At 39.6% G+C, this 13962-nt stretch overlaps 1 protein-coding gene across 1 annotated transcript in view; it reads right to left on the minus strand.

Annotated features, from left to right (window-relative positions):
* Positions 1-67: 67 nt before the first annotated feature.
* The window catches only part of LMNB1 (lamin B1), a 66169-nt gene continuing 52274 nt past the window's right edge, over positions 68-13962 (minus strand). The window contains exons 9-12 of the mRNA XM_060008927.1: positions 12737-12841; positions 9637-9756; positions 4314-4421; positions 68-756 (exon numbers count right to left, since the gene is read on the minus strand). Coding sequence (XP_059864910.1) covers positions 715-756; positions 4314-4421; positions 9637-9756; positions 12737-12841 — 375 coding nt within the window. The 3' untranslated portion in view covers positions 68-714. The remainder of the gene's footprint in view (positions 757-4313; positions 4422-9636; positions 9757-12736; positions 12842-13962) is intronic.

A 13962-nucleotide genomic window follows, 5' to 3' on the forward strand; every position in this document is an offset into this window, starting at 1 on the left:
ATTTAAGCAAGTTACACTATCTTAAAAAACACAACTAATGCGTTTTAGGAGAAACCCTTCCCTCCCCCCTCCCCCCTCCCCCCATTCCCCTTGTGAATTAAGAATCTAAGAGAAGAAGTAACCATAAAACAAAGTTTTGTGGAATCCTTCATCCAGAGTGCTTACATGATGATTAGGTTAATATTGCCTTCTTACAAAATTTCTCTTTTCTATTTAAAAAAAATTTTTGTAGCCTTGATTGTTTATTACAAAAAAATTCAGTACAAAAGTTCAATATATTGAAAAATGCTTTTCCCCTCCCTCACAGCACCGTTATATATAGCAGAGAATAATCAAGAGCAGATTGCTAATCTAGATGGAGCAATCTTCAAATTAAAACAAATTAAAACACAGTGGTTTATTTACCCTCCCCTCCTCATAGAACTTAAAAAAAAAACCACACATACAAAAAAAATGTCAAAATTTTGAGGGACCCTTTTCAAACAGTACATAGTTCAGCGTCAATTCACATCTTGCAACAAAGTATATGGATATGATTTCTTTTACAAAACGTTCAGTGTCAAAAAAGGAAATTAAGGCCATCAGATTCGCAGCTTAAAAATTCACATAAAGGAAATATAAAAATATTCTGTGCTTCTGAGAAGGCTCTGCACTGCATGTAGGTAAGGATTACCATACTTCTTTATTTTGAGGAAGACAGTTGATGTGAGAAGTTTACATAATTGCACAGCTTCTATTGGAACCTCTTGGGGCTCCCTGATGAGGAAAACAGAAAAAAAAATTAGTGCTAAGAAAATGGATCACGGTATTTTAAAATAAGGCAGAGATACTACAAATTCATTATTACCTAACTTCAAATGGACGTTTATTACTTCTCACTTATCCTTTTTAAACTTCTATTATGGACTTCTCCCCTAGAATACTCCAACAAATTCCAGAACAGTGATTCTCAACTCTAGCTGCACATTGAGATCCTGAGGAGTTCTTAAAACAAAATTCTGATCTAGGTCCCTAGATCAATTAAATGAGAATTTCTCATTTCGGACTTCCCTTGTGCCACAGTGGTGAAGAATCTGCCTGCCAATGCAGGGGACACAGGTTCAAGCCTTGGTCCGGGAAGATCCCACATGCCACGGAGCAGCTAAGTCCGTGTGCCACAACTACTGAGCCTGAGCTCTAAAGCCCACGAGCCACAACTGCTGAGCCCGTACGACACAACTACTGAAGCCCTCGCACCTAGAGCCCATGCTCCACAACGAGAAGCCACTGCAATGAGAGGCCCACACACCACAACAAAGAGCAGCCCCCGCTCGCTTTAACTAGAGAAAGCCCGCACGCAGCAACAAAGACCCAATGCAGCCAAAAATAAATAAATAAATAAATTTTTTTAAAATAAACGAGAATTTCTCATTTAACTGGGGAACAGTATCTATTTATATGTAATTTTAAAGCTCCCTAAGAAATCCTAATAAGCAGCTGAAGTTGAAACTTCCTATTCAATAACATCCTTTGGTAACTTAGGAAACAGGAGCTCAGTGGATGGCATTCTGAACAACCACATCAGGAAATATGGCTTGCTGGATCCTCAGCTTTCATATCCTGAAGCATTTGCATTGGGTTCATCTTCAAACGTGAAGTCAAAACGGCTCCCTCTATCCATTTCTTTATCACTCACTAATTCCTTAAAATCTCACAACATGACTGTGAAACACCACTTGACTACTGAAATTGGTTTCTTGAAGGTCAACCAGAAAGACTTCTAATCAACTCAAAAGGCCACTGGATTCATTCCCTAATATGAAGTCAAAATAGTTGATCCATCCTTCCATCTTCCCTCTTTTGAACTTTTTTTTTTTTTTTTTTGCAGTACGCAGGCCTCTCACTGTTGTGGCCTCTCCCGTTGCAGAGCACAGGCTCCAGACGCGCAGGCCCAGCGGCCATGGCTCACGAGCCTAGCCACTCCGCGGCATGTGGGATCTTCCCGGACCGGGTCACGAACTCGTGTCCCCTGCATCGGCAGGCGGACTCAACCACTGCGCCAACAGGGAAGTCCCCTCTTTAGAACTTTGATATCATTATTTCTTCTGATCACAAAAGCTAAAAACCTCGCACATCTTTGATTTTTTTTCTTCTCCCCCTCAAGTTCGGTCACTATGCCTTAATTAATGAATCTCCATTTGCATAGTCTCTCAGGGTGTCTGCAATCTCCCTTCTACAGTCATCCCTCTGATATTGTCTCAACTTCTCCTTGCTCCAAAGTGTGCAGAAGCTCCTTCCCTAGGCATTCCAGAGTATGCTGATTTAACACCAACCTCCCCACTTCACTTATCTCTCACTCACACCCTACAAACACAACTGGATGGACAGATATACTTGGTGCTCAAGTCTTGACATATACCCTGTGATGAATTAAAGATCATGATAAATTCTTTGCCACTCCTCCCATTATGAGGTGGAGACTATTTACCCTCCCCTGGAATTGAAGCTGGCCTATGACTTACTTTGCCTAAAAGAATATGGGCCTTTAAGAAATCTAATGCTTTCCGTTTTCACTCTCTTGGAAGCCAGCTGCCATGCTGTAAAGAAGGTTGGACTAAACAACCAAATGATAAGAAACCACATGGAAACAGACATGGAGAACATTTGAGCCCTAGCCAAGCTTCCAGCTGAATGCAACTGCATGACTGACTTCACTCTCCATTGGGTGGGAACAAATGAATTGCCCAGTGGAGCCCAGTCAAACCACAGAGTCATAGGAATTAAGAAATCAGTTTTAAGTCACTGAGCTTTAATTTAAGGTGGTCTCCTAATGTAGCAACAGATAATTCAAACAACCACAGAACACTACTATCTGCCTTCTAATACTCAAATAATTGCCCATCTTTCAAAATACTGGACAAGCCTATTTTCCAGAGATCTTCTCAACTGTTCTGGTGGCCTAAACAGCCTTCTCCAGCATCTGACCTGCTACAACTCATGCTCTGAACCACTAGCCTGGCACCCTGAGATATCTCTTATATTGTTATTTTACTTCCAGTCATTATAATGTTTCAAATAAGGGCAGAAAATGGATCTTGTACCTGTTTCTTGTTAAAGCCAAGTATAAAACACCTGTTCTTAAATATTCCTCCAAAATGTACGAGGAAGTATCCATGCCAAAAATTCATTCTCCTATAACCCACCTCAAGTGGTTCTCAACTCTGGAGGCTGAACACATAAGAAAATGTTTATTTGGAGCAGGACTGGGGCTAATTAAGCAAAACAAACAGATTTATAAATCTGGAGACATGGTGACGACATCTTATAAGGATAAGGGTAGGAATTTTGATTAATGATAGACATGAACAGCTTGAGAATATAAACTGAAGGCTCATTACTTATTAATAATTCCAATTTAATTAATTAAAATCAAATTTGGAGTTTATTTCAAGGACTCTCAAAAGTCCAAGCATCAGCTAAAATCTATCTTGCAATTAAATAATTAAAAACTTAAGACAGCAAGAATTTTGCTTCACACTGAAGCTGAACATTACTCTTTTTTTTTAATCAGGTAATGATTTTTTTAAATTTAATTTATTTATTTTTTGGCTGTGTTGGGTCTTTCTTGCTGCACATGGGCTTTCTCTAGTTGAAGCGAGCAGGGGCTACTTTTGGTTGCGGTGCACGGGCTCCTTATTGCGGTGGCTTCTCTTGTTGCAGAGCACGGGCTCTAGGCACGTGGCCTTCAGTAGTTGCAGCGCACGGGCTCAGTAGTTGTGGCTGGCGGGCTCTAGAGCACAGGCTCAGTAGTTGTGGCTCACAGGCTTAGTTGCTCTGCAGCACGTGGGATCTTCCCCAACCAGGGCTCAAACCCATGTCCCCAGCATTGGCAGGCGGATTCTTAACCACTCCGCCACCAGGGAAGTCCCTACTCTTTGTTTTTCTTGAGTTTATATGCAGATACCTGCTCCAATTTAGTCATCTAAACTCAATCAAAGAACCCTTCAATAAATAATTTTTAGCATGCATTCCAATCCATATATACTTATTTATGTGGCATACATGCCCTACCATAACATATTACATACATTATAAAACAAAAGACAAATCTGAAATTTGATATGAGAAATAATTTTTAAAAAAGAAGTGCAAACATTTTCTTCCAGTACCCAAATGTACTGTATCTTGAAGATCCCCTCAGGAAAAACAAACCCCACTTGGTAGATCACTGACTTAGTTCATCAAGTAATAGGGAAAAAACAAGCTCCACTACTGGTTTTGGTTTTCATGTAATTCTGTTAATAAAATTTAAAAGACATATATTAAAGTAATACCTGCTGGTGGAAAAGTTCTTCCTCGACAGCCACTTCAGCTGTTTCTTCCTCCTCCTCTTCCTCTTCAGGTATGGTTGTTTTGAAGACTGTACTTCTTTGAGCAACCTCCTAAACACAAGAGTTTGATTTAAGTTAAAACACTGTACTTTGGGACTTCCCTGGTGGTGCAGTGGTTAAGAATCCGCCTGCCAATGCAGGGGACACGGGTTCGATCCTTGTCCCGGAAGATCCCACATGCCGTGGAGCAACTAAGCCTGTGCGCCACAACAAGGGAAGCCACCACAATGAGAAGCCCACGCACTGCAACGAAGAGTAGACCCCGCTCACCACGACTCGAGGAAGCCGGTGCGCAGCAACAAAGACCAACGCAGCCAAAAATAAAAAATTAATTAATTTAAAAAAAAAACCCACTATACTTAAAAATCACAAAGACTGTGGGAGGACGACATCTTTTCGTTGCGTAAATTTAAGAAACAGCATTCCTATGTCAGGGACTTTTCTTTTCTTTTTTTTTTTTTAAGTGGCTCATCAGTAGCTTCAGCTACTGAACAGAAATTTTTGCATAATTAGTAGCAGTTCTTAGATTTTCAATATTCCCTGCAGGGGAGCTACTGGTATCCAATTTGAAATACCTGCTGAGAAGTTCCCACTGCTTTTTATCCCATTCTGTTACTAAGAATTCTGTAAATGATTTGGCACACTAAATTCTTTATAACACTCAACATGAATTCAGCTTAAAGATCTTGGCTCCTAGCAAAGAGAAGGTGCTAAATAAATGCTGAATAAAATGAAGTCAGAGTCTAACTGCTGTGCTCTCAGGGACCTCGGTGGCAAGAGGACCACCTGATGAGTGAGATGAAAAGGACAAACTTTCATTCCTTCAGCAGCTAGTTCCTCTTGAATGAAACAGAATCAAGACACAGGAACACTATTTACTAACAACATACCAGTGAAGTTCCAATGTACTCTGTACAAAAAAACAGAACTCCTATTATTCACTGGAGGCATAACAGAAAGTAACCATTTCCATTTTCTACTGAAAGGCGCAAATACAAATAACTATCCTGTAGAGAATGCTGACTTGCACAAATGCAGCAGTGTTTCTGTTTAAGCACAAGGCTAACCTGATGATCTAGCAGCAAGTAAATGAGTGTGTCCTAGAGTGCTGCAGAACGTCTAATTTTACTCTATACCATGCATGTCCTAAGGTTACTCAAGAAAGATAACTGCAGATGAAGACACTAAAATCACGTCAGTAAAAGCTTACCTGAAATTTAACACAGACCAGCTAGTTTAAAATGGCAGAGGAAGAAAACCAGAGAACAGTGACAGAGAAATGAGAGTTCTATTTACAACATGTCCACATATATATTTTATAAATGAAGTAAGGTAGTACAGTAGTATTTTGTAGGGAATTTTGATTATTGTTGCACGGCCGAGGAAGATAGACCATTTTGAGTCTGAATTAGCCAGAAACTTCAATTCTGTGAGATCAGTCCATGTTTATACACACAAATAGTCTTTTCACAAATAACACTTGCTTTAACCAAATTAGTACTAATAAAAAAGCATGTGAATCCTTAGATCAATTACAACTCTTTGAACTAAGATATCCACTGGGGGATGATGGCATACAAAACAGAAAAAAGATTCCCAAAAAGTTTTCAGAGTACCTAGCTTCCCTCAACTCATCTTAAAATGAGGAAAGAAAAGTCAAATAAAATCTGTTATAGAATTCTCACATTTCAGCTTCTAGCAACTCATGACAGTGTATACATCCCATATGGAAACACCGGCTCTTAGAGCTTATGATGAAACACCAGACTATGAGCCTCAAATGAGAAGCTTAGAAAAGAGCAACTTGCCCAACTTCATTAATTATGAATTACTTCAGCATAATTGCCTTTAATGTAAGCCTGCTGTTAAGCACTTTTCATTTGACAACATTTAAAAATCAGTTAATTTAATGCAGAAAGCCTGTATGGAATATAAGTGAGCTAAATAAATGTCGACAAAATTAAATAGAAAAATAATAAAACAAATTTAGAACCAAAAGTTGCTGGAAGGTTTAGGCCCAGGAAATTATTAGTCAAGGTGCTAAAAGACAAATGTCTTTACCAAAAAATTCCTCTCAGCAAGACACCCAACCCTATCAAGTGCCCTGAAAGGCACACAAAAATGGTCTCTATCAACATGCCATGGGTCTGCCTGGGTAAAGCCCTGGGCACATAAAGGTACACCCATCTCCCCAGCAGTGCTGCAGGGCCAGCTAGCGCCAGCTCACGTGCTGCCTCTTCAACTCCGTGCTCAGTCACAGCGTGTGGGTATCCTGAAATCACCACAGTTCAGCAAATACTAAAAATCAAGGCAGTTTTTGTTGATGAAGGAGCTGACTGTTAAACTAGAATATCTCTGTATACATAAGTAATCATCTGCATATACAAAAATTTCAGTGATGCCTATATTCTAGAAGGTACAGAGAGACTGCTTTATTTTTTATTTCCCTCATTAAAATAACATTTTATTTCTCTATGGTGACATTTGCTGTTTTTCATCCCTAGGACCACCCCTCCCCAGCCATTTCTCAGTAAGAGCCCCCACTTTTACCTGGGTACCCTCTCTCCCATGGAGATGTGACATGTGTGTCACAAGCTGAATGTGATCTAGCCATGGAGAAGGCTCAAGCTCTAACTCTGTTCTCTTGACTCCAGGAACTGGCTCAGAGGTGGGCACATGACCCAGGCTGGTACTACGAGAGCAAAGCCCAGACGAGGACCTGACTAGGCACAATGCTCTTGCCCACGAGAAGTAAACCTAGAATGATGCACCTGAGGAAGACACCCAGGAAACAGACAACATCTCTGGATGGTTGGTTTTGTGAACTCATATATTCCCATTATTTTAAAGCCAGTTTAATTGGGTTTCCTGATATCTCCAATGTCTCAGCAAGAAAATATACGTAAAAAAATTACACTGACTTAAGCCAATTATCTAAACTCTTACAGAAAAGTGGTCTTTATGGTGGTAATTATGAATTATTATAAATATGGTCTGGGATCTATTAATAAACATGGTCTCACAAAATTAAATGAATAAATGCCAAAAGTACTTGCCTGACAATCACAGAAATAAGAACTGTATTCATAATACTTTCCTCATTTCTGACAGAGGTCACTTCATAGAGCCTAACAAGCAGAATGCAGAAGTTTATTAAAAGAACAGGAAAACAAACCAACCAAATAATCCATTATAGAGTTCAGTGGTTTGAATTATGAAGGGAAACCTGAGCTTCATTCAGCTTAATTGAAACATCACTGGTAATACTACCTCCAGACATATCCCATGTCATGGCATCTACTTTTTCACTTGTCGTATCTATTTTGTGCGCTTTTAAACCCGCTGCATTCCAAATATCCTCCTATAAGATCGTTTCTAACTTGGAACACATTTTCACACAGAAAAAGGTGCTGACTAGATTCCATGGTTCATGAAAACCTATTTCATCTACCATAGCCCCTTAAAACTGTGCTTTTCAATCTGGGCAAATCGGCACTCGTAACACTGTTTTGAAAGAGACATGTATTCTGCCAATTTTAGATGTCGAAGGAACTACCAGCATAGGAGCTGCAGTAATTTCAGCACTTGGGCAGCAGCACCAGTGACAACTGGGAAGAATTCCAAAGTGCCGAAGGCAAAAAGCGAGCAGGGCTCCACACAGAGAACAGGAGGAGATCCAGCTCCTCGAAGTTTGTGAATTCCGGAAGGCATCTGTAAACGCCCACACCCTGAGAACCAGCAAGTATTTGGAGGTGAACTGTACTGAAGTCTGCAGTGGAAATCATCAGATGACCTTTCATTTTTAGCCTCAGTCTGAGATAAAGGGCATTCTTCATTCAGCAGACAGTGAATTCCTTACTAAGAGCAGTCTAAACACCAGCAGATGTTTACAGTGAGGGATGGCTGGAAAGATGGCTGGGCAGAGGACTTCTCGTATGCAAACACCTCAGACCCCCAGAATGAATGTTATTAATTACACTTTATTTCTCTGAACTTAAGTAAAGGTCCATGTTTGATTTTCCTAAAATTTTATCCAGCAATTTCTCACTAAGTGCCTATTATGTGCCAGGAAAAATCAGAACAGGTCCTTGCCCTTGACATGCTTATTACTCTAGTGAGAGAGGACAACGTGACAAGCTAGACAAGGTCTGTGCCTGGGCACTATGGGAGCAGAGAAGAAACCCCTAAGGGGATACTGTACTTTGACCTGAAACCACGCCATCCTTGAAGACATTTTCATCTCTTGGTATGTGTGCGTGGCTGGGGGAATTTGGGAGTGTCTTTATGTGACAGTGGGGGTAGGTAAGGTTCTTTGACAAGAGTTCTAGGACTGACGTGTTGAAAACATACACATCAAGCAAATGTACACTCCACAATCCTTAAACTCAGTTTCACGAGCATGTTGAAAGTCAGTAACAAGGTTAATAACCTAAGCATTTACCAGTGGCCAGATACTATTCTGACCATTTCCCAAGGATTGTCTCATTTATATTATTCTCATTATATTATCTTATTTATATTAGTTATCTTGTTATTACTATCTCCATTTTAAAATGATAAAACTAAGAGAGGTGAAGGAACTTACCCAAAGTCACAAAGTCACTGGGCAGTGAAGACAGAAACTGGACACAAACTGACTCTGGAACCTGTACTAACAATCATATTTCATTCCTAAAATCTGGAGTTAGCATCTCTTTCATTGACTCAGCAGCCTTGGTCTGATTTAAGCAATCAGTTACTTCACATTTAAATTTGATTTTTGAAAAGAAATCACACTTGCATGATGAACTCTCAGGTGAAACTGACACTGTGGTACGAACATAGAGAAGAGTCTGGTGGTTGCCAAGGGGGCAGGGGTTGGGGCAGGGATGGGAGTGGGAGGTTGGGATGAGCAGATGCAAACTATTATATATAAAACGGACAAACAACAAGGTCCTATTGCATAGCACAGGGAACTATATTCAATATCCTATGATAAACCATAATGGAAAAGTATTTTAAAAAAAGAATGTACACAGGAATTCCCTGGCAGGCCAGTGGTTAGGACTCCACATTCTCACTGCCAGTGGCCGGGTTCAATCCCTGGTTAGGGAACTAAGATCCCACAGGCTGCGTGGCGTGGCCAAAAAAAAAAAAAAAATGTACATATATGTATAACTGAATCACTCTGCCGTACAGCAGTAATTAACACAGCATTGTAAGTCAACTATACTTCAATGAAGAAAAAAAAATTGACACTGTGGTGGTACCGATAAAATGACCATACCTCTCCCTGAGAATTTTTCAATATAACCTTCACATCTTCGCCAGTGCCCCAAGAGTTCTGGTTCTTCCAGATGAGGTCGGTGGGAGGACTGGCTGTGACACCGGCATTTGCAGCCCAGATCTAGAAAGAAAAAAGGAAATCATTCTACACAGAGCCCAGCTTTCCCACGTGCCAATAACAACATAATGATGAGACTTTAACACCTTGTAAGAGGACTGATTCTAAAAGTTCCAGAACTATGGCCTAGCTTTAGACTTGCTATATTAACTAGCTGTATATCCCATAGAGCTTAGCTAGGCCTCAGCTTCCCAGTCTGATAAATAAAAATGTTGACACACGGGACTCTGAAGTGAAGTTGCCTAGATTCACATCCTAGCTCGCCTATATGCCAGCTCACCTTGAGCAAGCTACCTTACTTACCCTCCAATGGTACAGAAATGGTACTGATAATACACGGGACTGTTGTGAAGAAAAATGATTACCCACATGGAGGAGATGGCTGACTCAATGAATATAAGCTCTCACTGTTAGCATTCTATTATTCTACGGGTTTCATGAGCCATCCCTTCCGTGTTAGAGCCTTCTACCCCTTCCAATGGTATCCTCCAGCTGCCTATAGCAGGAATTGAGGAGATGACCAACTTCTCTCAAAAGCTCTGCAGCAGACAGCCTATCTAGAATATTCTAATAGAAGGTGATATATATCCAACCAGAGACAATGTCATAATACCCCAGTGTCTGAGTCTGAATTCCAAAAAGAATTCAGGAAACAAATAACCCATTATTCAATGGAAAATATGACTGCTACAGAAATAGGCAAAAGAAACAGAAAGATTTCCCTTTTCATAAGCAGGGAAATTCTGCAACATTTTTTATGTATTTACTGGCAGAAGAGCATTGGTAGAATAGAGAACACTTGAGAGTTAGAAAACCTGGGTTTGTATCATGGACATAACACTACACCTCTACAAACCTCTATGTCCTCACTTGTAGGGACACTACTACCAGTCCTGATCTTTCTAAAAGACCATATGAAAAGAGACAGGAAAGTTTTGTACTCCATAAATTGTCTTGCAATATAAAGGGCCATATGATGGCAGAATGAAGACTGGAGATAGTATAAGCAGGTATTCTTTTAAATGGGGAGAAGACCTTATCAATTACTAATTAGGAGAGACCCCTTCCTCTTAAACTGCTCACTTGAAGCTTCCAGATCTTCCATCACCATTATAAATGGAAAAGGGCAAGGAGCATTACTAGGATAAAACTGAAAAGAGAACTGGATCTGGGCTGACTTTCAGGTTATGTGGAATGTTAATCTAACCTCAAGCTATACTTTTCACTAGTCCATATGGAATCAGTTGGTTTAGTGTTTAATAATAATCGTAACACGTCAGTAACCTTACTGGGTAATTTAACCTAAAACTAGTATGTCCTAGAGCTGTGTCGTTCAATATGGTAGCCATATGTGGCTTGTGAGCACTTGAAACATGGCTAGTCCCAACTGAGGTGTGCTGTAAGGGTATCTCGAAGTGTCAAGATTTAGTTTTGTTTTTTTTTTTTTAAAAAAGGGATTTCCCTGGTTGTCCAGTGGTTTAGACTCCACGCTCCCAAAACAGGGGGCCCGGGTTCGATCCCTGGTCAGGGAACTAGATCCCACATGCCGCAACTAAGATCCTGCATGCCACAACTAAAGATCCCACATGCTGCAACAAAGATCCTGTGGGCTGCAACTAAGACCCAGTGCAGCCAAATAAATAAATAAATAGATATTTTTTAAAGTGATCTAATAACTTTTATATTCATCAGATGTTGAAATGATAATATTTTAGATATATTGGGTTAAATTTAAAACATAGTTCTAAAGTTAATTTCACATCTTTCTTTTTCACTTGTTTTTAATGCGGCTACAAGAAAATTTAAAATTACATAATAGTTCCCTTACTTCTGTTCTGGAGGGGGTTTTTTGCTTTTTTTGTTTTTTTTTTTGCGGTACACGGGCCTCTCACTGTTATGACCTCTCCCGTTGCGGAGCACAGGCTCCGGATGCGCAGGCTCAGCGGCCATGGCTCATGGGCCCAGCCGCTCCACGGCATGTGGGATCCTCCCAGACCGGGGCACGAACCCGTGTCCCCTGCATTGGCAAGTGGACTCTCAACCACTGTGCCACCAGGGAAGCCCCTGTTCTGGAGTTTTAAACTGATCTTTGCTATTGCCCTGCCTTGTACAATTTTACAGAAATATCACTTATGATTACCACATTCCAAAGAGCTTCTTAACACATTTATGCCAGCTACCAAAGAAAAAAAAAATGCCTTACATTTTTTTATGTGAAAATTGAGTTCTCCACTAGACCTATAGAATATATATATCTATTTAGTCACTGAGGAACTGTATCCAGTGGAAAAAGCAGATGATTGGCAGAGTGGTTTTATACTTTTAAAGAGATAAAGGGCACGCTCAAATCTGAATCTTCTGAATTAAAAATGTCAGACTCTTTCCATCACATTATGCAGCTTCCGTAAGACACATAACAGGGCTGAGAAATTTCCTCTCATTACAATAATTACTAAAGAAAAGAAAAGATAGCGTGGTTAGGATATCTTTTCCAATTTTTACCCATTATTACAAAATTAGCATCTGATATTTTCACAATGTGGTGGCAAGTTCTATGAATACACTTTTTAAAAGAGAAGTTCTAACCTGTTTGAGCTTTTGATCTTAAACACTCAGTAAGGTCTGTATCAATCATAAAATCTTAAACATGTATTTAATATTTTTACAAAGGAATTGATAAAAGGAGACAGTCACCTCAACTTCTTTAGGGGTGAAGGGGGGGGTGTCAGCTGCTAATTTCTACTGGAGTAGAGAAAATAAAAATAATTCAAAGATCAATTCTTTCACTTTTAATAGTCACTTACCACTCTCAATAACAAAGAATTTAAAAAATCTTTAATAGCACTTGTAATTCCCTAATAATGTCAAAAACATTTTAATGCCCATTTCTAAAATGCTTCTCTTTAAGCTAAAATGGTTTTAATTACTTCAACTATTGGTTAAGACAATGAAGTTAAATTAAATGATAACTAAATTAACTTACTGTAACAGTCTGGCCTGCCTTCAGCACATATCTTGAGGTATATTTGTAACTGACTGATGTGTCTCCAATTTTTCTGATCATCTCCCAGCCTCCCATTGGTTGATCCTATTGAAAGAACAAAATAAAACAAGGTCACTTCAAATATACAGAAAGTTATGGAATAATCAAATAAATCAATCCATAGGCAGTTAAACTAAGACAACTTTATGACTGTCTTCCCATGGTTCATATTTTCCTACTATGAAAAGAAAACATGGTTTTGTCATTCAGAAAAACACAAACTTTGACAATGCTGCAGTTTTAATTATTAAAGTGTTTAATTTTAAAGAGGACAAAACTGCAAGAAAAGGGATGTGTACCAAATTAAATGGTGATATTCAATGCTAGAACAGGTATATAATTTAAATTTACAACACAATCTAGCTTCATAACCACCATTATAAACATCTAATTTTTGATGCTTTAAGCTTTTAAAATATACATACATAAAGCTTGGAAAGAGAAGGAAGAAAATATGTCCTTTTTCTTCTTCATCTGTACCACTTCTGCCCATATTTAACTCTTACCTTAAAGCATAAGGGGCTCAATGACATAATGAGCCAGTCCCAAGCACCGGCTATCAACGCTAGCCTGCAGGCTGCCCAGAGCTGCCTGACTCTCCTGAGGAACGGTGCAGGGTATTAAAGCAATTAGCTGAATTAATTTATTTATATCCATCTCTAACTCAAAGACAGGAGTAAACAAGGCTGAGAGCCAGCTCCAGAATAGCTCCACAAAGCACAGCAATGCCATTTGAAAAACAGCCAAACTACTACAATGGAGTAGCAGTACTCTGTTCTTTAGTTTCTGAAGTCGTGACTAAGAGGGCTTAGAACCTATGCTCTTCCATATCAGGACTGCTAAAGCTCCTTTGCCCATCCAAAGTATTTATTCATCCACATGCAAGATAGTTTCAATAGCTTTGGTGAGAAAAGGAGTGATTTTACAAATCCTGAACATGCTTCTGGAAGTGACATCCATCCCATTGCATCCCCACTACACCCCAGACCTGCCTTCCTCTGGCATCACCTGATACCCCTTCACGACCCCAGCTCAATGATGCCTAGCCAGGGTCTTCCCAAGATCTCCACTACTGAGCTCTCAAAAGCCCCAGCGCAAAAGTTCAGAATTCCCTGCTATGAATATTTTATGTTTACTTTTAAACAAATAATTTCAAGATAGGGCTT

Source organism: Delphinus delphis, chromosome 3, assembly GCF_949987515.2.
Source record: "Delphinus delphis chromosome 3, mDelDel1.2, whole genome shotgun sequence".
Lineage (NCBI taxonomy): Eukaryota > Metazoa > Chordata > Mammalia > Artiodactyla > Delphinidae > Delphinus > Delphinus delphis.